Source organism: Drosophila sulfurigaster, chromosome X (genome assembly GCF_023558435.1).
Source record: "Drosophila sulfurigaster albostrigata strain 15112-1811.04 chromosome X, ASM2355843v2, whole genome shotgun sequence".
NCBI classification, from domain to species: Eukaryota; Metazoa; Arthropoda; class Insecta; order Diptera; family Drosophilidae; genus Drosophila; species Drosophila sulfurigaster.
The window spans coordinates 24,065,922-24,092,316 of record NC_084885.1 but is presented as its reverse complement, the minus strand read 5'-3'; the positions used below and the strand labels follow the sequence as shown (position 1 = coordinate 24,092,316).

Here is a 26,395-nt window from a genome sequence, read left to right as displayed (position 1 = left end):
TTCCTGAAGATATAACTATATCTATATACAATAATGAACAGACTTGACGTAGTTCTTCCTCACGATATATATACATATATCTATATACAATAATATGCAGACTTATAACATCATCCAAAAATATTCAAATTAAATCCAGAATCAAGTGCATCTCGACAGAAGTTTAGAACAATATGCAATTCAAAACAGTTCAGTAGACAGATGCAGCTTCCAGATATTTATATAAATATTAACCCAGTTGATAGATTGATCGAATCTAATATACTATGTAATATGTACAACAATATTTAGTTTAGAGCAAGAAGTTAGATAGAAAAGAGGATGACAACAAATTATGGAAAAAGCAATATAGAACTGCAACTAAACTGTTGTATCTATATGTCTCTGTATCTTACCTAACAAAAGTATCTACACTACAATAATATCTGTTGTATCTAGATATATATATCTCTATATCTTAGCTAACAAAAGTATCTACACTGCAATAATATCTGTTGTGTCCATATGTATCTTTGGATCTCTTAGCTAAGAAATGTATCTATGATAATATCTATTATATTCATATGTATCTCTGTATCCTTAGCTAAGAAATGTATCTCTATCTCATCGCAATCTGCAGCCAACTCACTTCACTACCCAGATCTACAACACACACACATTTAGTTAAGTTTTAGATACACACACACACACACATCCCCTCAATAGAATTATAAGGCACAAAACACACACACACACACCTTTTAAATAGTATTAGATTTGTACTTTTTATAACGCTTTATACATAGTCGGTAAGCAATGCAAATCGTTCATATATTGCTTTATACATATAACCTAAACTATCGTATAACTATTACTATTACTATCAACTATCGGACTATCGTTCAATCACACACGCCACACACATTTAGCTGTACACTTGTAGTATTTATATTATTATTAATAATATTATTACTATTAATATTACTATTATTATTATGGCCTACACACATAGTCTGTAATCGCGTCATAACCTAATGAGATTATTATTATCCATCATCGAAAGAAACCACCCACAACAACAACAACAACGAGATCAACAACAAACTCCAGATCTAATTAATAGTATTGTGAAATGCAGTGTTTTTTTAAACGTGTTAAATTTAGTAACTAATACTTTCTATATATGTATATGTGTACGTATTTTGTATATTTACAATCTTAAGTGCGAATATAAAATGTTTATAAATCATAGTAAAATTGTGGTTTCTCTTTTTAACCTATATTTTTAATAAACTTTTTTTTTGTTTATTTTTTAACAGCAGAGAATTCTTTGGAAGAGGAACACATCTCAAGAAGGTAATGTAGAGAATTTAATCTATATTTTTATGTTCGAAAAATCTATTCGATAATTTATGATGTAATTTATATTTATTATTTAGTATTTTAACTTTTATATAAATATTTAGCATTATGTAATAACAAAAGGAATTAGGAAGGTAAAGAAGAGATTTTCATTTATCCGGAAACTATTTTCGAAAATTTATGAAATAATTTATATTTATTATTATAGTATTCATAATTTTATATATTCATATTTAGAATTCGGTAATAACATAAGAAGTTAAGAAAGTAATGTAGAGAATTTATTTTATGTTTTAATGTTCTGAAATTCTTTTCGAGAATTTATGAAATTTGGTTTGGGAAATTTTCGAAATCCTTGAAGAGAGTTAAGTACAAGAATGCCCTGCCAGGATACATCAGGAAATTGTATAGTATTAGTTTTATTTATTAATTTTGATTATTACTAATAATTTATTAGTATTTTAAATTTTATATAAATATCTATATTTAGTAGATAATAATATAGTAATTAACTAATTATAAGTTTACGTATGCCAAAAATTCTCAGCCGATAAATAAGTGTATTTTATAGTAAATTCATTTATTATGTATGACCTATATATAAATAGTTATAAAATAATATTGGCTGAGATATTTGGCTGAGATATTTTAGCATAAATAAACCTGAATGTACTTATTGGGAGGATAATGGGAAAAATAGATAAGTAAAGAACATTAAAGAACACATTTATTGAAAAAAAGGTAAGTAAACAATCAATGCAAAACAAATTGCCACAAAGATAAGTGACAAAATGTTTTCTCAACTGTTAAAATTTAAATTCAAAATTTAACGGCTAAAAAATCAATGCAAAAAATTTGCCACAAACTAACTTTTGCATAGTCATAACTCAGCCATATCCTGGCGTATCCTGACAGGACATGCATTTTTCTACTCGTACAGTGCAATACTATCGATCTGCATTCAAGGATTTCCAAAAAAGGACAAAAAAAAAATTTCCATCAAGGATGAAAAATTTTTACAGGGGGAGGCATAGAAAAATTGGTCAAAAATCGAAAAGTGTCCTGTAACTCGGCCATTTGAAGGACGACAGGGATGTCCTTTGGCACGAAGATAGAGCTTGGACCGAAACTTCCGAAAATGTATTCAAAAGGACGAAAATCCTTACAGGAGCCGAGATAAAAGGACATTTTTGTAAAGAGAAAAGTAGACATATCTCGGCCATATCCTTGCGTATCCTGGCGAGTCCTGTGCCAAACAACTGTTTTTGATGAGGCCCATCAACTGGTCAAAGGACATTCAAATCGTCCTTGTAGTTTCCGAGATATCCTGGATTTGATGATTTTCGACAAATTTCTTACAAAAATTTGAATGCGATGTTTTTGAGCTATCGTAACCAAACGATAGTTAAAATTTAAAGATTTGGAAGAATAATAAAAGACAAGAAGAAAACATTTGATGGCTTTGTAAAGAAATTACAAATGATTTTCATTTATTATTATGATAATTTGTTGTTGTTTTTGTAATGTTATATTATTATGGGAGTACAGTGAACACATTTAACAGCTACTTGTAAAGTAGATACATTCGTAGGTCATTCGTTAGCTTGAGGACTCGTCGTCCCATTCAATAAAAAAGTATTAAATATATTTATGTATAAATATGTATGTATAAAGAGTGTACGATGAAAGAATATGAAATGGAATTCGAAGTTCATAGCACAAAAATCTAAAGATTAGTTTGAATGTGTGCGAAGATTCGTGTGTGTGTGTGGGGGTGTGTATAAATACTTTAACATTATCACTTAAAGTTGTAACAAATAACGTTTTTAAAAATTTAAATATACATATATGAATTATTCGAGGATATTATTATTGCTGAGTTTGCCAGAATTAACAGGCGCTGTGCGTATTTTTTAGATACAAAATAACATGCAGTTGTTCCTTGCTTTACTATCCAAGCAGTTTGTTTGTTTGTGAAGCGTTTGCCGTATAATCATAAATTTGTCCTGCTTTCCGTCTGTCCGCGAGCTTTGGTGCATGCAGCTCGCTTAATTTAGAAGCTATCTCGATGGAACTTGAAGGAAGTGCGCCGCATTCGATGATTTTATCATATAGCTGGCGAAAGTAAAGAAAAAGTTGATTTTATGCTTTTAGTTTTCTCTCGCATAGACTCACTTTTGTCACAACAAGTTTGCCATCACTCTGCCAGGGTATTTTTGTGTCTTCGGCATGCCGAAGTAGATTCAAATGCTTCTGATGGATTTCCAGCGTCGCAGCAGCAAGCAAGCGGAGCTCAAACCGCTGGAATATTGGCTAAATTCGCTAATGTTAATGTTACGTGTTGGAATGTCGATTTTCTCTTTCAAAGTCTGCAAAGAATAGATAAATGTTTAGTCTCACTATATGCAAAAAAAACAAATAACGTGTTTGTACCTTATAAGCTTCTGGAATTTCAGTTGGTGATCTGTGCACAATGGTGCCATTGATGTACAACATGTTGGCCGCACTCTCCTCGGGCAGCGTCAGCTTCTGATAGGTGAAACTCGCCTCACGCTCCATCCGCTTCACAATCTCCTGACATGTGGGACTCGTGCTGACGCACAGCACATCCGGCCCAGCCATAGTCACGTAGTACTTCAAACGCTTTGATCCGTTCACCTGCAAGTGCAATCAAGAGAAGAGTCAAGTTTTTATTTGGTATTACAAAGTTTGCGAATGAATTTGCTTACTCTTATAGGTGTCACTGGATATTCAGGATATGCCATGGCCACGGCACGTGCGCCCTCCTCATTCGTAAACGACGAGATGCCAATGAAGAACTCGCGCCCTAGCGAAAGGAATTCAATAAGAATTATGGAATAGTTAAGCGAAATTAAAGCAACATGTCACCACTTTTAATACAGTTTAAACTGAGATAGACAATATGAAGATCTAGTCTTAAATTCATTATACTAAATAAGCACATTTCGATTAGCTATCTCAAATGATCACTTAAGAATTATGATCATTAAGCAGTCTGTTTCACCTTAAACATTAAACTACCTTTTTATTTGAGGAGTTTCTTAAAAAGCCTAATTTGTCATACTGTAAGCTATTTTATATCTACATTTGATAACTCTAGCTATCCTAGATACTGAGATTGAAGTGTTTAAAGCGACGCACAGACAGACAGACATCAGGACAAGGCTATATTGTATTGTCCGTACAGATATAGCCTTAGTATTACATTTTGATAAGTTCCCATAATGAAGCTAGCTTAATTGGTCATACTGTAAGCTGTATTATCCTTAAATTTAATGTCTCTAGGGGTTTTTTAAGGTGACGGACAGACAGGCGGCAGGACAAATCAGGTCTAGATTGCAAGTGCTTACATATATATTTTTCGCCTGCTAAGCTAAGCGTTAATTTAAATCACTTTTCATTTGTATTTCATTTCGAGGTATTCCTTTAAAGCTAGCTTATTTTGTCATACTGTAAGCTGTACTACATTTAAATTTGATGATCTCCAGCTCTTCTATACACTGAGGTTAAGGTGTTTAAAGAAACGGACAGACAGACAGCAGGACAAGGCTAAATTGAGGACAGCAAGTGCTACAAATATGTTAGCCTTCCTTTTAAGCTTATTCCTAACTTAGAATACCCTTTCACCCCTCTGCTGCTCACCCGTAAAGAGCACATCGCCCCCGTCGAGCTGAGCATGTGGATCGTCAATCTCAATAACGGGAATGTCGAGCTCCTTTTTCAGTATAATGGCCATGCTGTCGGCCTCGCGTCGTCGTTTCGCATTCTCAGAGCGTCCAATGAGCGCAACGCCATTGCAGACGACGGCGCTGCTCTCAACGAAGACGCCCTCGGGCAGAGCATCATCCGGTGGGAGCTCAATGACATCGAGTCCGATTTCACGCAATAAAGCGCAATATTGTTCGTGCTGTTGTTTCGCCAATTGCACATCAAAGCTGCCACTCTCTTGCAGCGCATTCGAGATTCTACACAACAATAGACAACAATACAGAATATATTAGTACAAAATGTTCTCAATTAAATTCAATAACAACAAATAACGACATAGAGCATTAATTCATTCACGGGGTCAGTGCGTGTGTGTTTGTTTATTTGTATGTGTGTGTGTGTGAGGGTGTTAAATCGGCAACAACAACCCCTCCACAGCACATGCCCCACCCAAAAGCTATGCCATGGCTGCTAGGCAACATCATGACCTAATTTCCAATTTACTGCTGCTCTTTACACGCTTTTCATTCAAGCAACCCCCTCACAACAACACCACCACCCCGTCCAGGTGCTAATTTAACACCTGCTAGCTTTTGGCGCTCGCTTTTGCAATTGCTTTCACTGTCCAGTCGTAGAGGGCTGCTTACCTGGCGACAATGGCGTGCGTGTATTTGGGTGACATTTTCTGCACTGGTTAATCCACCGGGTTACGGATTACTTCTGCTGGTGACCACCAGGAAACACAACGACGGAATTCCACTGCGCGTTTTGCGTTTGTGTACACGGTGAGGCATGCCATTCGCGCACACGCGACTACACAATAATTGACAGTCACAACGAGGCGGCACAACTTACCATGTCTGTTAATTGACTAACAGCACTGCAACTAACAGCACTTCCTTAACGGCGCTGCATTTATCGATACAACGACTAACAGCGCTGTAGCTCGGTGTTGCTCATTAACAGCAATCTAAATAATAAAAGGCGTTATTCTAAATTGATTGCTTATTTTTTATATATATTTACTATCTGTCATGGAAATGAAGAACGCTAAATTAAATCATTACCCAATGGTATTAAAATATGCACAAGCTTTTAAAAATATACCAAAATGTTAAGTGCAGTGTAACCAGTCGGCAATTGTATTTTGGTAGATCAGCTTGGCGCTAAAACACATTTTTTTGAATTTTCGTTTGTGGCAGCTTTCTTAATAGCTTGGCCAAAACATGGAAACAGACAACCCCGAAATCACACATTACACATCACAGCCGACCAACTATCTTCAATTAAGAATATACCTAAAAGATAAGTCAACTCTACCTACTAAACTAAAACCCCCTAAAACTAAATTAACCAAATCCTTTCGCAACGACAAATACACCAAAAACAGCGACAGGGAATCTATCTGAATCAATCACCCATATTATACCTCAACTAACTCAAAATATCGAAATCTTATAACCTTAATAATGCTTAAAATAATACAATGGAATATCAAAGGATATTTAAACAACTACAACGATTTATTAATAATAATTAAACAATACTCACCTCAAATTATCTGCCTCCAAGAAACCCATTATTTTAATACAACTTTGCCAATCTCTGTCCCAGTTAACTACCAAATGTACAACAGTTCAGCCCACAATCGTTTTGGTGGCGTTGCCATGCTAATTCACAAATCCATACACCATTCACTAACAACCCAATCTAATGACATACAATAGAAACTCTCGCAATTGACTTCACATCCAAATCCAAAATTACTCTCCTTTCGACCTACATACCCCCAACAAACCTCTCTCGCTCAAATCCCTAAACAACCACTTTCAACCATACACCAACAACAACAATGAAATCATACTAGGAGATTTCAACAGCTGGCACCACACTTGGGGATCACCCCAATCAAATAGTATAGGCCAAATCCTAGCCAAATTTATACAAAACTCAAACTTAACACTACTCAACGATGGCTCCCTAACCCATTTCTCTACCCACAACACCTTCACACATATAGACCTCACCTTATGCTCACCCAATCTCACCCCCTTCGCTCACTGGAAAACAGTCGATGACCTCCACGGAAGCGATCCATTTCCAATTTTAATATCGCTGTTCCCATCATTACAAAACATTAAATTTTCCCGCCCTTATTTTAAAACTAAAGAAGCTAACTGGCCACTATTCTCGCAAATCACCAAAAATTTAAACCTTAGCATACCCAATAGCACCAACATCAATAAAGAAACCTCAGCCATAAATAAAATAATTCTCCAAGCTGCTCACCATAGCATACCTCAAATTACCCCACATCGCTATTCCAAGCACACCCCCTGGTGGAACATGACCCTGACCATATTAAGGACTAACAAATTTAAATCATGGCAAAATTTTAAACTCAACACAGCAACATTAAAATACAAACGTGATAATGCTCTCTTTAGAAGAGAACTAAAACTCTCTAAAATAAAGGCCCTCAATAACTTCACATCCACAATAGCACCAGATACAGCCTCAGACAAAATCTGGGCAAACATCCGCCGTCTCTGCGGCCTCAACCCAATAAAAACCATACACTGCATTATAGATAACGCTAACAACACTTATACAACACATAGCTCAGCTCTTTGCCAAACATTGGTCAGACCAATCTAAGGACGAAAACTTCAGTACTAACTTTACCACTAGCAAATATGCAAACAACTCAACCTTCTTCACACCTTCCCCGTCAGCTCAAATTATAGAAGCAGATATCTCACTAATAGAACTTCTAGCTGTACTTAACTCCCTTAAAGGAAGAACTCCCGGCCTTAACAGAATATCCTATTCCATGATAAAAAATACCTCCATCTCACTTCAATCAAGAATTACAGCACTATTCAACTCTATTTTCAGCAACACCATCCCACAATCATACAAAACCAGCCTAGTCATCCCAATACTTAAACCGAATTCTAACAAAACAGAAATTACTAGCTACCGACCTATCTCACTCAACTGCTGCCTCTCTAAAACACTCGAAAAAATGATCTCAAAACGTTTATGGTGGTTTGTTACTAAAAATAAACTGATTCATCCCAACCAATCAGGGTTCAAACACGGCAAATAAGTTTCAGACGGTCTGCTCCTAGCAGACCACTTAATAACTAAGTCGTTAAGATCCAAAAAACACACTTCTATCATCGCCCTTGATTTCTCTGGAAAGTTGGCCCCAGAATCATTAACTTTATCAGAAACTTTATGTCAAATAGGAAAATAAAAATAAAAGTACAGAATAATATTAGCTCCCCTCACCCACTCCACAATGGTATTCCCCAAGGTTCTCCAATATCTGTAATCCTCTGCCTAATCGCCTACAACAGACTCTCCAACATTGTTAGCTTACAAAAAGAAATACATTTCAGTGCTTATGCTGATGATTTTTTTCTAATCATTCCACTTAAATACAAGAACCAATCATATAACCTCAACAACCTCTTCAACAACATCCACGAGTGGGGCTCATACTCAGGAGCTTCATTATCACTCCATAAATGCCAACACCTTCACATATGCAGAAAGCACAATTGCACCTGCAACATTTCATGCAACAACACATCAATCCCCTCAGTCCATAGGTTAAAAATCTTAGGTCTAACTATTAACTATAAATACAAATGGGACTCACACATAAAACAAATCCAGCCATCACTAAACAACTAAAAAAATAGTGTCATCAAATGAATCTAATCTGATATTAAAAAGTTCAATTCTTCTTATTCATCCATCTTATCAGCTGAAACCATAGCCAGATAACAACAATCTATACCCCACAACTATCAGAACCCTACTGACCAAATCCGCCCCCAAAATAAAACAAGTAAGAAAGCTACAGTCGAGTGTACTCGACTGTGAGATACCCGCTACCCAATTTGATTAAAAGCAATATATTTTGCGGTATTATTCTCAAACTATACCGAATATACTGCAAATATACTAAAATACTAAGAATATACCAAATGGTATGTTTGGTATATCGATATAGTACACCATTCAAAATATACCATAGACGGCACAATGTGCTAGATTGTCGGCCAAAGCAACTCAGACCCTAGTAAGTAGGCGTTTTTGCCCATACAAAAGTATTTCTTTAATAACTTCCACAATTTTTATCTGATCGCAACCAAATTTTCAGGAATCATAACTACTATAGTAATTATTGTATATACTATGGCTATAGCTATAAAATTACGCATGTTATTCGATTTTTTTGATTTGCGGGGGCGGAAGTGGGCGTGGCAAAAATTTGAAACAAACTTGATCTGCGTGCAAACATAACAAATGCTGTCGAAAAAAAAAATTATAGCTCTATCTCTTATAGTCTCTGAGATCTAGGTGTTCATACGGACGGACGGACAGACACACAGACGGACAGACGGACATGGCTATATCGTCTCGGCTGTTGACGCTGATCAAGAATATATATACTTTATAGGGTCGGAGATGCCTCCTTCTACCTGTTACATACATTTCCTGCCGGCACAAAGTTACTACTCTATGGGTAGCGGGTATAAAAATGCGAATATTTATAAAAAAAAATGGATTTATTGTTTGTCACAGTATTCTCCAGCAAGATTTATATACTTTTGAATGCGCTCAAACCAATTGTCGAAGCACTTTTCCACTATGATTGAGGCACCTCCAAAACATGGTTTTTGAACGCTTTAACAGCATCATCTGACATCGAAAATCGATGACCACGCCTTTTTTCATTGATGTGCTGTTTTGTTTTGGGCTCATAACCATAGATCCATGATTCGTCACCTGTGACGATCTTATAAATATCTTTTGAAGCACAGGGAATGTATTTTTTCCAAATTTCTTTGAACCAATCCACACAAGCCTTTTTTTGAGCAATTGTCAAATTGTGCGGGATACAATCCTTTTTTACGACCAGGCGTTTATGCAATATCGAATGTATTCTGGTGAAAGAAATGTCAAAGGATGCCTCTATCTCACGATATGTCACATAACGATCTAGCATTATCAGTTCACGCACGGCATCAATGTTTTCTGGCACAACGTCTGTTTTTGGACGACCTTCACAACCTTCGTCTTCCAGCGAGCATCGGCCACGATAGAATCCATTAAACCAGTTTACAAAGATTAATCGTAATAATCCAAGTCGAAAGTTGTGAAAAATTATTGCTCGAAAGTGTTCACGAGTAAATTCGATTTTTCTGCCGAGGTAAGTTTTTGATTAATCGCTTATCGATATCAAACGTGGTCGCACATGAAAAAGTTGTATGTAGCTCTTATCGATAAAAGTCCAAACTTTCTTTGGGAAATAGCCAATTGGTCATAATATGGCTAGAAGTGACCTAGGCCAGAAACTTAAATAGCAGCCCTCGTAACCGCTTATCTGATCTAATCTGTAATCTCCAATAGCTACTGCAAATAATATTATTTTACAGTACTACTACGATAAAAGCAAAAATGCAACTCATGCTGCCAATAAAATTTTTGCACAACGATGGTTTCAACGATGGTTTCAACGATGGTTTCAACGTTTTCGTTTTGGTGCGGAGGTGGTCGAAGATGCGTCACGTTCCGGAAGGCCTGTCGTCGAAAATTGCGATAAAATCGCTGAATTGATCGAAAGAGATCAGCATAGTAGCACCCGTAGCATCGGCCAAGAGCTTGGCATGAGTCATCAAACCGTTTTAAACCATTTGAAGAAGGTTAGGTTAGGTAGGACCGGCTGCCCCTGTACGGGGCAAAGCATAGACCAGTGGAGGTCCGTAGCTGTACCGGTAGCTTATCTACGTCTCAGAAATCGCGCAGTATGGATGCATTTTTGGCAAAAGCCAGCAGCATCCTAGGAGATAGCCGTGAGACGTCCCGAAGATCGTTGTGGCACGGCGAATTAAGGTATTTCAGCCGGAGTCGGGATAACGCTGGGCATCTACAGAGAAGATGCTCAAGTGTTTCCTTAACCCCGGGTTCGTTGCATTTCCTGCACTGATCACTGTTCGTGATGCCCAGCTTTACAGCATGGACAGCTGACAGACAGTGGCCAGTTAAAATGCCTAGCATTAGCCTGCAGTCTTTCCTTGAAAGCTGCATGACGAATTTGGTTAAGTTTTTGTTGGTAGAGGCACACATCAGCCTTGCAGTTTTGCACGAGTTGGCATTACGCCAGCTCGCGTCCCACTGAAGTCTAGAGCGCACCTCAATTTCATTGCCTAGAGTTCGCAGGGGTATCGGAACATTGCACATGTTACCGACATCGAGCCCTACTCCTCTTTGGCGAGAGTGTCTGCGATCTCGTTGCCATCGATGCCCTGGTGGCTTGGGATCCAATAGATACGCACGACCGCAGATGCGTTCAGCGACTCTATTGCTCTTCTGCTGTCCAGGACAACTTTGGACTTGACCACATCAGAGTGCATTGATCTTATTGCAGCCTGGCTGTCAACAAAGATGTTAATAGAGGTGTGATCACGCTGTAAACCCCGAGCCAATTCGGCAGCCTTTCCAATGGCAAAACTTCCGCCTGGAAGATGCTGCAATGGTCTGGGAGTTTATAGGATTGTTTGGAGACCGGGTCCGGGCAGTATACGGCCGCTCCGACACCATCATCCATCTTCGAACCGTCGGTGAAGAGGTTGAGGGCTTCGGGAATGCATAACCCTTCCCGCCAGCACTCCGGTTCCAAGAATATAGTGTTAATATGGTCAGTACTGGTAAGAGGGATAGTATAGTCCAAGTCTCTACTAGTCTCCTACCAATGGCGCTGTGACCATAGCCTAGCAGACCCAAATTGCCAGTTGCGGCAATCCGTAGGGACGATTTTGCGGCTATGGATTGCGCGTATAGGTTTAATGGTTCGACACCAGCTATTACCTCGAGGGCTTTAGTTGGCGTCGACCTGAGAGCGCCTGTGATACACAGTAGCGCTTGACGCTGTGTCCTTTCCATGATGGATAGGTACGTCCTTTTTTCAGTGGCCTGCCACCACACTAGAACACCGTAGGTGAGGATAGGGCGAACAACTGAGATGTATATCCACCGCATTAGATTAGAGAGAGGCCCCAAGTGCAGCTAAGCATCTTTTTCGCCATGTACAAGGCTCCGGTGGCCTTCTTCACCCTTTCTAACACATTGAGCTTCCATGTCAGTTTGCTGTCGAGGACCACACCTAGGTATTTTACTGCTAGGCTCGGCTTTAGCATAGTGCAGCCTATTTTTGGGGGGGACCACGCAGGTACCTTATACCTCTTCGTGAAGAGGATAAGGTCCGTTTTATCCGCGTTAATGCTGAGCCCGGCTGATTCGGCCCATGCTTTAACTTCCCGCAAAGTAAGTTCCATTACGGAACTAAGGGTGGTTGGGCATTTCCCAGTTATCAAAATGCTTATGTCGTCAGCATAGGCAATTAACTTGGGGCCCGTCTAGTAAATTTAAGAAGTAGGCTATTTACGACCAAATTCCAAAGGAGAGGCGAGAGAACCCCACCCTGGGGAGTGCCACCTCGCACTACCTTTGTAATGGCCGCATCGCCCCACGTAGCCACCACCCGCCTGTCACAAAGAAGGCGGTTGACCCATCTGTGGATCGCTGGTGCCGTGTTATTGAGGTAAGGCCCTTCATAATAGCATCAGTGGTGACGTTATTGAAGGCGCCTGAAATGTCAAGAAATGCACCCAAGGCATATTCTTTATAGTGGTCTGCTTTTTCGATGGAGGCTACTAGAGCATGGAGAGCAGTCTCAATGGACTTGCCCTTTGTATACGCATGCTGATTTGGGGACAACAGATGCATTGAGTTGCTTCTGATGTGCAAATCAAGTAGCTTTTCCAGTGTTTTTAGCAAGAAAGAGGTTAGGCTGATAGGCCGAAAGTCATTTGGGACCACATGACTGCATTTGCCCGCCTTGGGCAGGAAAATGACTTTCGAGGTCCTCCAAAGAGTGGGGATATGACCCCATGCGAGGCACGCCGAATAGATACCCGATAGCCACGGAACAATCGTGGGCTTGCTGGCTTGCAGCATTGCTGGCGAAAGTCCATCGAGACCGGGCGACCTGACCTTCGCAAAGGAGTCGATAGCCCAAATTATTTTGTTGTCTGTAATTAGACCGGCAGGTGGTCTCATAGCTGGGAGACTAGGAAAGAGCTGCCAGTCACTGTTCCCTATTCCAATACATCCGGGAAATGAGTTGAGAGCAGTGCTTCCAGAGTTTCAGCACTGCTCTCCGTCCACGCTCCATCGCCCGACTTGAGCAGACTGGGACTGGAAGCCTGCTTGGACAGCAGCTTCCTCAGTCTGGAGGTGTCTTTGATGTTATCCAGGTCCGAGCAAAAGGTTCTCCATGAAGACCTTTTGGATGATCGGATCATCTTCTTGTACGACTTCAGGAGAGACCTATACTCGTCCCAGACATATTCGTTGTCCGCCTTCTTAGCAAGTTGAAACATGCTAGTAAGCTCCCCACGTAGCGATGAGAGATCTGGGTTCCACCAGGGTGGCTTCGATCTTCTCGTCGGTCTTGAGAGTCTACAAGATTGGCGAAACGCTGAAAGTAGTCCTGCTGAAAGGACATTGACAGTAGTTTCTAGGTCCTGTACCGAGTTGATGTTACCCGGCGAACCAAGAGACTTGGAAACAAGGCTAGAGAATTTCGCCCAGTTCGTGTTACGGGGATTTCTGAACGGCTGAGCCGCAGGTACCCTGTTAAAAGGAATGGTAAATTGAATGTACTTGTGGTCCGAGAAGGAGGGTCTATCCAGGACCCTCCACTCTTCAACATTGGTACATTCAGTTGAAATCGTTAGGTCCAGCACATTACTGGAGGTGGGACCTACATAGGTAGATACCTCACCCCTGTTGGCTAGTCTAAGCTTATGGTTAAGGATAAAATCAAGAACTGACTCACCCCTGTCATTGATGTCGGGACTTCCCCAGACGCTATGGTGGGCGTTGGCGTCCGTTCCGATAATAATATGCTTCTTGGAGGAGCAGACCATGTCCACCAGCCTCCGCAGCTCGTCAGGTGGAGCCGGCTTGTCGTGGGCCATATAACAGGATGCCAGCAGCAAACATCCTTCACGGCTCTCCAGCACCACCACGGTTAGATCGTCATTGCTGTAATTAGGTAGTAGATGAGCTTTTAGCCCCTTCTTTACAAGGATGGCAGTTCTCGATCTGCTTACCAATGTCGGGACGTATAGATCATAGTTAGGCGACTTCAGTCCAGCCACCGTGTTGCCCGACGCTATCCACGGTTCTTGGACCAAAGCCGCGTAGGCGGACACTTCCTCCAGGGCAAGGAGTAGCTCCGCCGAAGCCGTTTTGGATTTATGGAGGTTGAGTTGCAGCACACTCATTAGAGGTTAGCAAACTCGCGGGGGGGCCCGTCTGCATGGACAGTTCCTCCCCCACCTCCTCCGTCTTGTCAGTCAGGCTGAGGTTCTGGGTGGCGTCGGTCACGCTCTCGAGACCGAGATCTGCCTCAACCTCCCCTAACCTCAGCGTGTGTGTGTCCTGGTCGTTGGGATGACGTTTTTTGAGGCGAAGGTACACGCTCCCTAAGCCCCACGCCATCTTCCCATTGCGCTTGTATAGCAGATCCTCGGCCTCCTTGTTGATCTGAATGATCACGTGCTGCCCACCACTGGGTAAAGGTTCATCAACCTTCAGCACGGACCAATCACTCGTCGGTATGGCCGGGTTCTGCTTTTTAAGCAGCTGAAGCGCCCGCTCTCCCTGAACAACTATTGGGAAAAGGACTTTCGCCTTCGGCATGGACGGAATATTATTCCTGTCCACCACGTCCAGCTTGGCCCCCTCCCACAGCCCGTCCAGTTTGGGTACGGTCGCTTGCAGCCACTGCAATGTTGGGTCGTCCTTGCATGTCAGGATCTTGACACCATTCAGCCAGCCAGTGCCTTCGAACGTAGGCATTGGACTGTCTGGGACATTCTCCATCCTGACAAACAGTGCGTCGACCAGCTTGCTATGGGTCAACTGCCACCGCTCTGCAGACATTTTCCCGTTAGGGTCCCCTCTGTCTATGAGAGCAACGGCGAGATGCCGCCTGGCAGTTTCAGCAACCGTTGCTCTCTGTTTCGTTTTGTTCGAGTCCGTGTTGGTGGAGCCAGGTGCTCGCAGCTTTTGCTCACTGGAGCCCCTTGCTTGGGACTCTCAGCGGACCGTTGGCGCTTGCTTGCCATGGACTCCACCTTGTTGTTGGCAGGGCCGGTAGAACCGGTCTGCACTTTAGTGTCTTTTGGGAGGGGGCTAGGTTGGTTTTCCCGCATCCACGTGTTGGCCCAGGCGAGCCTCTCCTGGTCCTTGACGGACAGGTTAGCTACGCCACTAAGCCTTGCGTGAATACGGGTCGCCGCCCTATTTTGGCCTTCTCCTTCAGCCCCCGTGCCCCGCTGCGCAACCTTGGAGGTGCTGGCGATAGGCAGGGGTGACTGAAGAGGAAGACGTTCCCCTCCACCGTAGAAGTTGGCGCAGCGCTCTTTTGGTCCGTGTCGGTTAAGACCACAGCACCCGCGCGCACCAACCTCGAATTTTTTGTGGCAGTGTTGTTACAACTGGTACGGCCTGCTCCCGCCGCCTCAGAGGTGTGACCGCTGGCGACACGCAGAGAGGATCTCTCCCCCCCGTGCCCGCCGGTGGTAGCAGTCACGCCTTCCACCGACGTTTGGGCTGACATCCCAGCCCGGGTTGAATCGTTTAATGAGTCCATTCCGAGACCATAGTTGGCTAATTTTGTTCTTGGGAGCCCCCCATAGCGTTTTCAGTCTTACCGCCAGACACCTCGTACCATGGATTCTGCTACTTATCTTCAGGCAGATGCCCGAAAGATAAGGAACAGAGTCCTCAGCTAGGATCTGCAGTTCCTGAAATATCGACGTATAGTAGAGATCTGCTACCCGTTGACACTGAGGTAATACAGATCCTACCCAGCCAGCACCCTCGGGGAGGGTTCAGCAGAGGATTTTTGCCAGCCTAACCATTTGAAGAAGCTTGGATTAAAAAAAAAGCTAGATGTATGGGTGCCACACGACTTGACGCAAAAAAACATTTTTGGCCGTATGGATGCATGCGAATCGCTTCTGAATCGCAACAAAATCGACCCGTTTTTGAAGCGGATGGTGACTGGCGATGAAAAGTGGATCACTTACGATAACGTGAAGCGCAAACGGTCGTGGTCGAAAAGCGGTGAAGCTGCCCAGACGGTGGCCAAGCTTGGATTGACGGCCAGGAAGGTTCTTCTGTGTGTTTGGTGGGATTGGCAGGGAATCATCCACTATGAGCTGCTCTCCTATGGCCAAACGCTCAATTCGGACCTGTACTGCCAACAACTGGACCGCTTGAATGCCGCACTCAAGCAGAAGAGGCCATCTTTGGTCAACAGAGGCCGAATTGTCTTCCATCAGGACAACGCCAGGCCACACACATCTTTGGTGACGCGCCAGAAGCTCCGGGAGTTCGGATGGGAGGTTCTATTGCATCCACCGTATAGTCCGGATCTCGCACCAAGTGATTACCACCTATTTCTGTCCATGGCGAACGACCTTGGTAGTCGGAAATTGGCCACAAGAGAGTCCTGTGAAAATTGGCTCTCCGAGTTTTTTTGCCAATAGAAAAGCGAGCTTCTATAAGAGGGGCATTATGAAGTTGGCATCTCGTTGGGAACTCGTCATCGAACAAAACGGCGCATATTTGACTTAAATCGCATTATTCTAACCAATTTTAACATATGAACAATTGAAAATTCAATAAAAATACCGCAAGACTTTTTTGGCCAACCTAATATATTCTTGATCAGCGTCAACAGCCGAAACGATCTCAAGATGCCATCGAATGAGATATTCCTGGAGACCACTCCGAATATGAAACAGAATCGTCAGGATGCTCACGGTTGTACGGTGCTGGAGTTTGAGTACACGATTCCGGTGCGTTTCATCGCTGGCAGCGCCATGGGATACGTGTTTGTGGGCAATCGCAAGGGCTTGAATCCCGTCGAGATGCTGGTGGGCAGCTATCAAATATGCGCTGGACCCATTCGCACCATTCATCGCAATCCGTTCTTTGTGAAGAACTTCCTCATCGTGGGCGATTGGATTGCCCGCATGTGGTGCGAGGAGGTCAAGAATCGTCCCAGCACCATGTATGTGAAGAAGCGCAATCAATTGATGTGCGGCGCCTGGAGCACGGGACGCGCCTCGCTCTTTGTCACCGGCGACAAAGAGGGCGTTCTAGACTTTTGGGATTTGCTCTTGAATCAACGCGAACCCATCTATACCGACCGTCCGTTCGACGGTCAGTGGAAATAGGCTATTACCCGATTAACACGTGTTATTTTTAAATTATGATACAATAAAAAGTATAACTTTATGATTTAAGGAGTATTTATTGTAAATTCGTATGCTCTATTTTTCCTTAGAATTCTTCACAGAAATTAAATTTGACCAAAATATTCACTCTGTTGCGGTCTCTTCGATCCAAGAGCGCAACTCGGGAACGGATGCATAAACGCCTGGATAATTTGGACGAGCACATCCTGAGCCCCATGACACAATGCCCAGCAGCTTATTCTCGAAGATCAGGGGGCCACCAGAGTCACCCTGGCAGGCATCCTTGCCACCGCCAGTGACGCCTGCACATAACATACTGGGCTGCAGAATGGAATAGGCGGACCCGCAAACTGAGTTATCGACAATGTTTACTTCCACCTTTTGCAGGTCGCTGGCAAAATAGCCACCTTCAGTAGTTGTTCCCCAACCAGTTACAAGGACTGGAGTATCGTTCTCAGGACGTTCCGTTGCCAATTCAATTGGCTGAGCATTCTCGTTATACTCAATGTCTCCGTCAAGGAATAGAAGCGCTACATCGTAGTCATGATTAAGGGTCCTGTAGTTGTCATGAATAACGAATTTCCGTACAGCAAGCTCCTGGCCAGTAGGGAAGAAGATATTGTTGGTGCCAATATAGATCGTCAGGTTTGAAGCATCAGCTAGAGTATTCACACAATGAGCTGCGCTCACAATGGTATTCCTGTCATAGATTGATCCGCCACATCTATGATTGCCTCGGTAACGCATGGAAATCTGATGAGGAAACTCGCGAATGTTAGTTGTCTCGCCGCCAACAATTCTTTCGTCTAGCATCGGCAGATTGCTGTGGAAGACGGTGCTTGCCAACAGTGAACCGAGTATGAAAAACATTTTTAAATAACTAACCCGAAATTCTTGGAGCTCGTGGTTTTTATAGACGTCAACTAACTATAGTTAGTATAGATAGATAATAATGAAAACGATTTTATCTTATCTTATCTTTATCGACAGATTTTAACGAGATCATGATACAATTATACAAGGTAGTGCCGTCGGAAATAGCTGCCCGTCTTTAAACATAACAATGAGTGCGAGTGAAAGAGTCTCAGCACAGTAGTGTGAGCGAGACGACAATGAAATGTGCATTAACCCTTAGACGATGCAATTAATATTTACATATTTAGAAGCTAATATTAATGTCTAATTGACATATTTTTTGTAAATAAAAGTAAAATAATGTAAATTGTTTATGAACAATATTAACAATATATATGAGAATTCTCTAATTCCCGAAATGTTTTAATTCTATCCGTATCTACGGCATACATTGCAAAATGTTAATTGCAGAAAAAAATTCGTCCGCAGATAACCTCCTGCGTCGAAAAACGAAAACACACTGACGGAAGCTTTTTTGTATAATTGTATCATGAATGAGATCACCCAAAAGGCTTTAGCTGCAAAGCTTTTACTTGGGTCCTATTCGATTAATATCGATATCATCGGAATAGCCAATATAAAGGTTTCTTTAATTTTAAATAGATAGGATAATAGCCTATTTTCACTGCACTCAGTTTTTTTTTTACGTTTTTTAAAGTCCCGTTTCGGGGTTTTCATTTGCACGAACCGAAAAATATGGGCAACGGTAAATTTCTCAAGATGGCCGCTCTGAAATATCAGCTGTTCAAATGTAAACACGAGTTGGCGAACAATTCAAAAACCAGCAACCGCATTTCTAAAATGGAAAATTTTCTTAAATTGCAAGATTTTTATGAGGATTTTAACGAAGTGGAGGAAGTATAAGTCATTGCCAATAGTAAAGAAATCGCCATCAGTTTGTGTCTATGTAAGTAGAATTGCTGGCAGTAATGTAATATTTACGTAAATACATACATTTACTTTTTAGCAACGGCATGGGTGTTTTTGGGAGCGCGTTATTCCTGGAAACAGCGAATTTTTTTTTGAAGATAATTTTCAAATTAATAGAGAGTAGTTTGGCACCCTTGTGGAGCGCCTTTGTGTATTGGCCAAAAAAGGCACTACATTTCTCCTCCCATAACTCGAACAACATAGCCTCGTGGATGCCACTCCACGATATTGACGGCTTTCGAGTTTTTTGGCTCATCTAAAATATAAAAAATTTGCTTTAAAAAGCAAAATAAAATTTTAATTTTTCTATTTTCATACCTTGGCGCACTTTAATGTCAGCTGTTTTGTTAGTGGTGAGCTCGTTTTCGTTGTCATATCGCATAATTACCCAAAAAGTGCACATTCGGCCTGAACGTGAAAAAACCAAAGAAAACCGTGCGGTGGAAATAGGCTATAAGTTGATCGGGTTGAATCGAACCACCCGGTATGACCAAATGGTATGAGCGTGATCAATCTGAATCAGTGTTGCCGTCAGCTCGTTACAGAAAAAGGCTAGATTGATTATAAAAAAAGGATAGAAAAGGACAAAAATTTAAAAAAAAGGACAAAAAAACAAGACAAAATATTTTTTCCATACATTTTATGTAATATCACTCTTTATTGCTTGCCAACTCGTTTAGAACATCGTCAATGTCATCATTGCAAACTTCTAAACTTTGATTTTTTGTAGATTGGTTGCTTCCAATCATTTTTAAATATTTCTCAGGACTTTCATATTCATGGCAACATACGCCTTTCCGGCGTAGCCCAAACCTAAAAAAAAACAATTTTAATAAATGTGTGAAACAAAAGAGTATTAAAATATTTACCTGATAGATAAAATCGCATTTAAAGTTTCTATTTGCAGTCGGTTGCGCAATTTGGTTTTTACTAAATTAGCTTTTTGGTCACGACACATCCACTGCACCAGATCCGGCTGATTTAGCCATGAATCACGGAACTTTTGTTTATAAGCTTCTTTTGGCATCTTTCCCGCACAAATTTCACAATAAAAGTAACAACTGATAGCACTGTATATCGATATATACGATTCACGATTACAACAGGGCTACATTCATTTAAAAGTGCTGCTATCGATATAAAAGTAATGTACATTTTGATTACTTTTCAGCACTTTACAAAAATAAAAAGCGGATAAGAAAGGCCAGGTCAAAATAAAAAAAGGACAGATAAAAGGCTAGGGGATGTTTTAAACTTTTTCCGGCTGACGCAGTTAAAAACCGGACAGATCTGTCCGGAAAAAGGATAAAACGGCAACACTGATCTGAATGCAAGCAGCATTTTCAATCATTCTTTGCTGCTCACACAACGCGTTCGATCAAAGAAAATCATTACGAACCAGGCACGAGTGATTGGAACTGAATGTTCGCTTTGAACAGGTTTGCTTACGATCAATTCATGTTCGTTGAAGCAAAGTTTTGCGGGGTATGATTGAAAAAATTGTGATCGTTGCAGCTCTCTGTCAGCAATCTTAATAATAAAAGGCGCTATTCTAAATTGATTGCTTATTTTTTTTATACATATTTACTATTTATAAATTTTTAACCATTTTGAAAATATACCAAAATGTTAAATGCAGTGTAACCAGTCGGCAATTGTATTCTGGTAGATCAGCTTGGCGCTAAAACACATATTTTTGAATAGCTTAAAAGACTTTTTTCTAAGGGAAATATATGCTTAACTTTAAATTAAAGTATAAACTAACAAAATTTTTAGTTTCTTTAAATCCATAATATTTACTGTTGAAATGTGTACGTTTTAATCTCTAAGTTTAAGAGTATTCCAATTAGAAATAGTTTACTAGTAATTCTATGACCTACATATAATTAAAAGTGTCAAAAATCTTTATGTAAATTTTAGGTTTTTCGAGCTAAGTTTTCTGGGTGAGAGGGGAAATCACTTGCTATTCTGCAAAATGTTGCCTATCTTAAGGCGCATACGTTAACTAAGTAATGTGACTTGGCCAAAATCGAAGCTATAGAAAGAATTTTAGGGTATAAATTAACATCTATGTATCCTTTGGGTAGTGATCATAGCAAGCGCTTCACACAACAAAAAAATTCCAAACACAAATTTTGTTACGCCAACGAAAACATTTCCGCATTTAACTTTGATATTATTTGCAGTAGCTATTGGAGATTACAGATTAGATCAGATCAGCGGTCATGTATCAGAATCAGGTGGTGTTGACGCGCGAGCGTCGTCGCTTTGGGCGCCAATGCATGTTCGAGGATCGCAACGAGCTGATGGTCAGCGTGCATCCGAGCAGCCGCTTGCGTTTGAAGTACATCATGGGCAATCCGCAGACGCGGGGCATGCAGCTGAGCTCGATAATGGCCAGCAGCGAGGTGGAGACTGAGAATGCCACCTACGATGAGCATGGCATGTTTCACTACGAGGGCGGTTGGCCCAAGGAGGTGAACATGAACGATGAGGAGCAGACGCTGCGACATCGCAAGAAGGTCGAACGTGACGATGCCTGGGGCGAGGAGGTGAAGACATTGATACGCACCACCATGAATACGGCACGTCAAAACAATGCCATCAATATCTATAATCATTTCTTCGACGATATACCCTACGAGGTGGGACGCACCATTTGCATGCCATTCAAGTCTCGCACCATCAACATCATTCATGACATGTGGCGTCCCCAGCGGCACATGTCCGTCATCAATTGGGTGCCGAACAACAACAAACAGATCATGACACAGTATACCAATCTATACAATTTGGTCGATGATGATCGCAAGTCACGCTTGGTCACCGAGGATCCCACAAACGGTTCAACGAATGCCTTCTATGTGTGGGACGTTAAGAATCCGATTAAGCCGTTGTCCTACTACGACAGCATGGAGGTGATTACATGCGCCAAAATCTGTCCCAAGGAGGAGAACAATCTGGCAGCTGGCACGTACACGGGCAAAGTGTGCATCTGGGATATGCTAGAGAGCGGCATGACCACCGGCATTTGCCCCATGGAGGCGGCACATCGTCAACGGGTTTCGGCAATCACTTGGGTCCACTCGAAGCTGAACACAGAGTTCTATAGCGCATCGTTGGATGGATCGATCAAGTTCTGGGATACACGTGATCTCAAGATGCCATCGAATGAGATATTCCTGGAGACCACTCCGAATATGAAACAGAATCGTCAGGATGCTCACGGTTGTACGGTGCTGGAGTTTGAGTACACGATTCCGGTGCGTTTCATCGCTGGCAGCGCCATGGGATACGTGTTTGTGGGCAATCGCAAGGGCTTGAATCCCGTCGAGATGCTGGTGGGCAGCTATCAAATATGCGCTGGACCCATTCGCACCATTCATCGCAATCCGTTCTTTGTGAAGAACTTCCTCATCGTGGGCGATTGGATTGCCCGCATCTGGTGCGAGGAGGTCAAGAATCGTCCCAGCACCATGTATGTGAAGAAGCGCAATCAATTGATGTGCGGCGCCTGGAGCACGGGACGCGCCTCGCTCTTTGTCACCGGCGACAAAGAGGGCGTTCTAGACTTTTGGGATTTGCTGTTGAATCAACGCGAACCCATCTATAGCGTCAATTTCCGTTCGACGGTCACCGCCGTCGTATTTCAGCCGGGCGGACAGCATTTGGCCGTCTCGCTGGCCAACGGGGATACGCACATCATGAATCTCGACGAGGCCATGAAGCACACCACCAGCAAGGAGAAGGCTCTCATGGCAGCCGTAAGTCAAAGTAGTTGAAGACTAATAGAAGTAGATTTATTTATTCATTAGTAGAACTTCATTCTACAACAGCGTATTTGAGACTAACGTTTGTATGTTAGACAGTTTAAACAGCTTCTAGATAATCGAAGCTAAAGCAACTACATTTCCTAAGACTTTTCTGGAAGCTAATCGTAAATTTATTTCAAAATGTAGATATGTAGTAAAAACCCTCTTCAGAACTGATATTAGTTCACGAAGTTCAGTTATTATCCATTTCATAACTAATATTGCTTATCGGTATAAACCCGAGTTGGATTTACATTTGTGAACTTTGAAATATCAGTGTCTACGAACTATGCGCTTAAAATGAAAAATAATACTATAAACGCAACTTTCAGACACAATTTAGTTATCTTAATGTATTTATTTTTCAAAATTTATAAATTTTTTTTTTATTATTTTCGGTTTTTTTGCTTGTTTCTTATTTCTATGTTTCATGCTACGAAAACAACATCCAAGCAATCAACTTACAAAAAAGAATATGCATAAAAACCTTTTTTTAGCTTTATTTCTGACGCACTGCTATTTCAATGTTCACAGCTGGATATACGATACTTTTTTTTTAGTTTAGTCAACTGCTAACTTTTGTCTGCATTTCAGTTGATAATCAAATATAATTTTTACTCTGTGGTATATTTTGAATGTATAACTATATTGATATACCAATTATATGCAGCGTTCTGTATATTTTAGTATTTTTGCGGTATATTTTTAGAGTGTGGTGAAAATAAACGTATAACTATATCGATATACCAAATATAGTCTTCGGTAGATTTTAGTATTTTTTGGTATATTATTTCGGATATATTATTTTGGATATGGTTTGTTTGGAAATGGAAGTAGAGCTATATCGATATACCAAATTTAGCCTTTGGCATATTTATACCCGCTACCCATAGGGTAGAAGGGTATTATAACTTTGTGCCGGCAGGAAATGTATGTAACAGGTAGAAGGAGGCATCTCCGACCCTATAAAGTATATATATTCTTGATCAGCGTCAACAGCCGAGACGATATAGCCATGTCCGTCTGTCCGTCTGTGTGTCTGTCCGTCTGTCCGTCTGTCCGTCTGTCCGTATGAACACCTAGATCTCAGAGACTATAAGAGATAGAGCTATAATTTTTTTTCGACAGCATTTGTTATGTTTGCACGCAGATCAAGTTTGTTTCAAATTTTTGCCACGCCCACTTCCGCCCCCGCAAATTAAAAAAATCGAATAACAAGCGTAATTTTAAAGCTAGAATTGCGAATTTTGGTATATACAATATTTACTATAGTAGTTATGATTCCTGAAAATTTGGTTGCGGTCAGATAAAAATTGTCGAAGTTATTAAAGAAATATTTTTGTATGGGCAAAAACGCCTACTTACTAGGGGTCTGAGTTGCTTTGGCTGACAATCTGGTATATTGTGCCGTCTATGGTATATTTTGAATGCGGTACTATATCGATATATCACATATACCATTTGGTATATTTTTAGTATTTTTGCAGTATATTCGGTATATTTTGAGAAAATACCGCAAAATATGTTTCTTTTATTCAAAATGGGTAGCGGGTATCTCACAGTCGAGTACACTCGACTGTAGCTTTCTTACTTGTTTAGTTTGGTTTTATTGAAATTGAATGTATACCTATAAAGATATACCGAATATAGTATATTCCTTAGATTTTTATATTAGTTCTAACATAGTTTTATTGAAAATGGATAGTGGGTATATCATTTTGTAGTTGCGTCTTCATTACCTGTATCTAGCATTTTTTCTCCTAATATCAAATGACTTAAAATTCTCGAGACACATAGTTTATGAACCTTCCAACCCATTAAGACCAAGATTTTTATTCATTCATTAATTAGAACAGAAGATACAGAACTTTGAAGTCAGAGTATTGAACTCGTTAGTGTGTAAATTCCATATTTTATTTTACATACTTTTTATAATTAGGCTTTATGGTTTACTACTTATATTATGCTGAAACGGGCTTTAGTTATATGAAATTATTTATACCACTCTTTTTGCTAGATGTTCGAGCGAGAGATCACGCGCAGCAAGCTGCTGGAGGCTCGTGTCGATGAGATCAAGCTGCGTCGTCGCACCCAAATGTTGGAGGAGGAGGAGGAGCGCCAATCGAAGGCTGCGCCTGTTGTTCAGGAATATATGCCCGATCTGGAGCTTGATCCCGACAATCCAGATCAGTTCATCAAGATGATCGAGTCCGATGAGGAGTTTCGTGTCGCCCTCTCCCAATTCCACGAGACTCTCGAGGCCGTCGATCGCCAACGAGCCGCCGAAAAGAAGGTGATGGAGCGCACCCACTTCGAGCAGTACTATCTCGACAATCTCGCCGAGCAGGCAAAGCTCGAGGAGGCTCGCAAGAAGCGAGCCGGTTCCATCACCTCAAAGGAGGCCCGCGAATTGCGTGCTGCCAAAAAGAAGGCCGCCAAAGCCAAGGGCAAGAAGTAAATGAAGCCCTTGAAGCTGAACTGAATATATTATTAACTATTATTTTACTTGTCTATACGAATAAAGCAATTGGGAGCATTTCAAAGCACTTCGCATTGAAGAATTACTTTAAAAAATGTACTAAAACTGAACTAAACTGAACTTACAGAAATGTATCTAAAGGGATAAAATACATATCCAACATTTTCTTGGTACCAACTAATATTTTTTGTATTCAAAAAAAAAGCTCTTCTAAGCTTTAATTTAAATATTTATATATATGGATCTACACAGAAAGAAAAAAACGTGCTAAATTTAAGAATAAAATCTTTAATGAAGATTATATGATGATAAAATTGAACCAAGAAAGTTTTTTTTTAAATCAAGACCAAAATTCTATAAAAGATTCTAAATTGCCCAATCGTGAAATTTAAGATTGCAATCCTATTTCAAAATTAGGGAAATCTCAATATTGGAGCAAGAAGGCAAAATCTTTACTTAGGATAAAATTAGGTAGGTTCTAGTTTTAAAGGAATTCATATATTCTACGAAACAAGAACAAAATCCTTGAATTTGAGATTTTTTTTAATCTTAAAAGACGATTTAGTAATCTCAAAATGAAGAACAACATCTTGATTTAAGATTTTTTCAACCTAACAATCTTATTTCAAGATTTTTTATCGAAACATCGAAAAATCTTAAATCAAGATTTGCAATCTATTTTTCACTCTAAATAAAACATTCTTGAAGCAAGATTTAAATCTTAAAATAAAATGGTTTCTATCTTAAAAACAAATTTAGCATAAAGACCTTGATTAAAGATTTTTTCAACCTAAAAAATTGTGTTTCAAGATTTTGTTTCAAACCAAAAA

The 26,395-nt window shown here is 40.6% G+C and overlaps 3 protein-coding genes across 3 annotated transcripts; 1 reads left to right on the top strand and 2 right to left on the bottom strand.

The window, feature by feature from the left end:
• Positions 1–2,784: 2,784 nt before the first annotated feature.
• LOC133848414 (N(G),N(G)-dimethylarginine dimethylaminohydrolase 1) lies at positions 2,785–5,909 on the bottom strand. Its single transcript, XM_062283970.1, has 6 exons — positions 5,718–5,909; positions 5,005–5,327; positions 4,071–4,168; positions 3,775–3,999; positions 3,517–3,710; positions 2,785–3,456 (listed from the first exon to the last, which is right to left on the bottom strand). Exons 1-5 carry the CDS (start codon positions 5,750–5,752, stop codon positions 3,585–3,587), a joined length of 807 nt encoding a protein of 268 aa, XP_062139954.1. The 5' UTR covers positions 5,753–5,909; the 3' UTR covers positions 2,785–3,456; positions 3,517–3,584.
• An 11,643-nt stretch (positions 5,910–17,552) lies between these two features.
• Positions 17,553–18,299, bottom strand: LOC133848779 (trypsin alpha-3-like). The gene has a single exon (XM_062284475.1). The coding sequence runs from the start codon at positions 18,297–18,299 to the stop codon at positions 17,553–17,555; it is 747 nt and encodes a 248-aa protein (XP_062140459.1).
• A 3,075-nt stretch (positions 18,300–21,374) lies between these two features.
• On the top strand, positions 21,375–25,647 carry LOC133848390 (dynein intermediate chain 3, ciliary). The gene is made up of 2 exons (XM_062283937.1): positions 21,375–23,038; positions 25,104–25,647. The coding sequence occupies exons 1-2, from the start codon at positions 21,500–21,502 to the stop codon at positions 25,542–25,544; spliced, it is 1,980 nt and encodes a 659-aa protein (XP_062139921.1). The 5' UTR covers positions 21,375–21,499; the 3' UTR covers positions 25,545–25,647.
• The last annotated feature ends 748 nt before the right edge of the window (positions 25,648–26,395 follow it).

Excerpts from the sequence above, each read along its gene's own strand:
- LOC133848414 (XM_062283970.1), bottom strand. The coding sequence starts at position 5,752 with ATGTCACCCAAATACACGCACGCCATTGTCGCCAG. Across the intron at positions 4,169-5,004 it reads GGGCGATGTGCTCTTTACGG|GGCGCGAGTTCTTCATTGGC; the intron begins GTGAGCAGCAGA and ends TCCTTTCGCTAG. Across the intron at positions 4,000-4,070 it reads ATCCAGTGACACCTATAAGA|GTGAACGGATCAAAGCGTTT; the intron begins GTAAGCAAATTC and ends TTGCACTTGCAG.
- LOC133848779 (XM_062284475.1), bottom strand. The coding sequence starts at position 18,299 with ATGTTTTTCATACTCGGTTCACTGTTGGCAAGCACCGTCTTCCACAGC.
- LOC133848390 (XM_062283937.1), top strand. The coding sequence starts at position 21,500 with ATGTATCAGAATCAGGTGGTGTTGACGCGCGAGCGTCGTCGCTTTGGG. Across the intron at positions 23,039-25,103 it reads AGAAGGCTCTCATGGCAGCC|ATGTTCGAGCGAGAGATCAC; the intron begins GTAAGTCAAAGT and ends TCTTTTTGCTAG.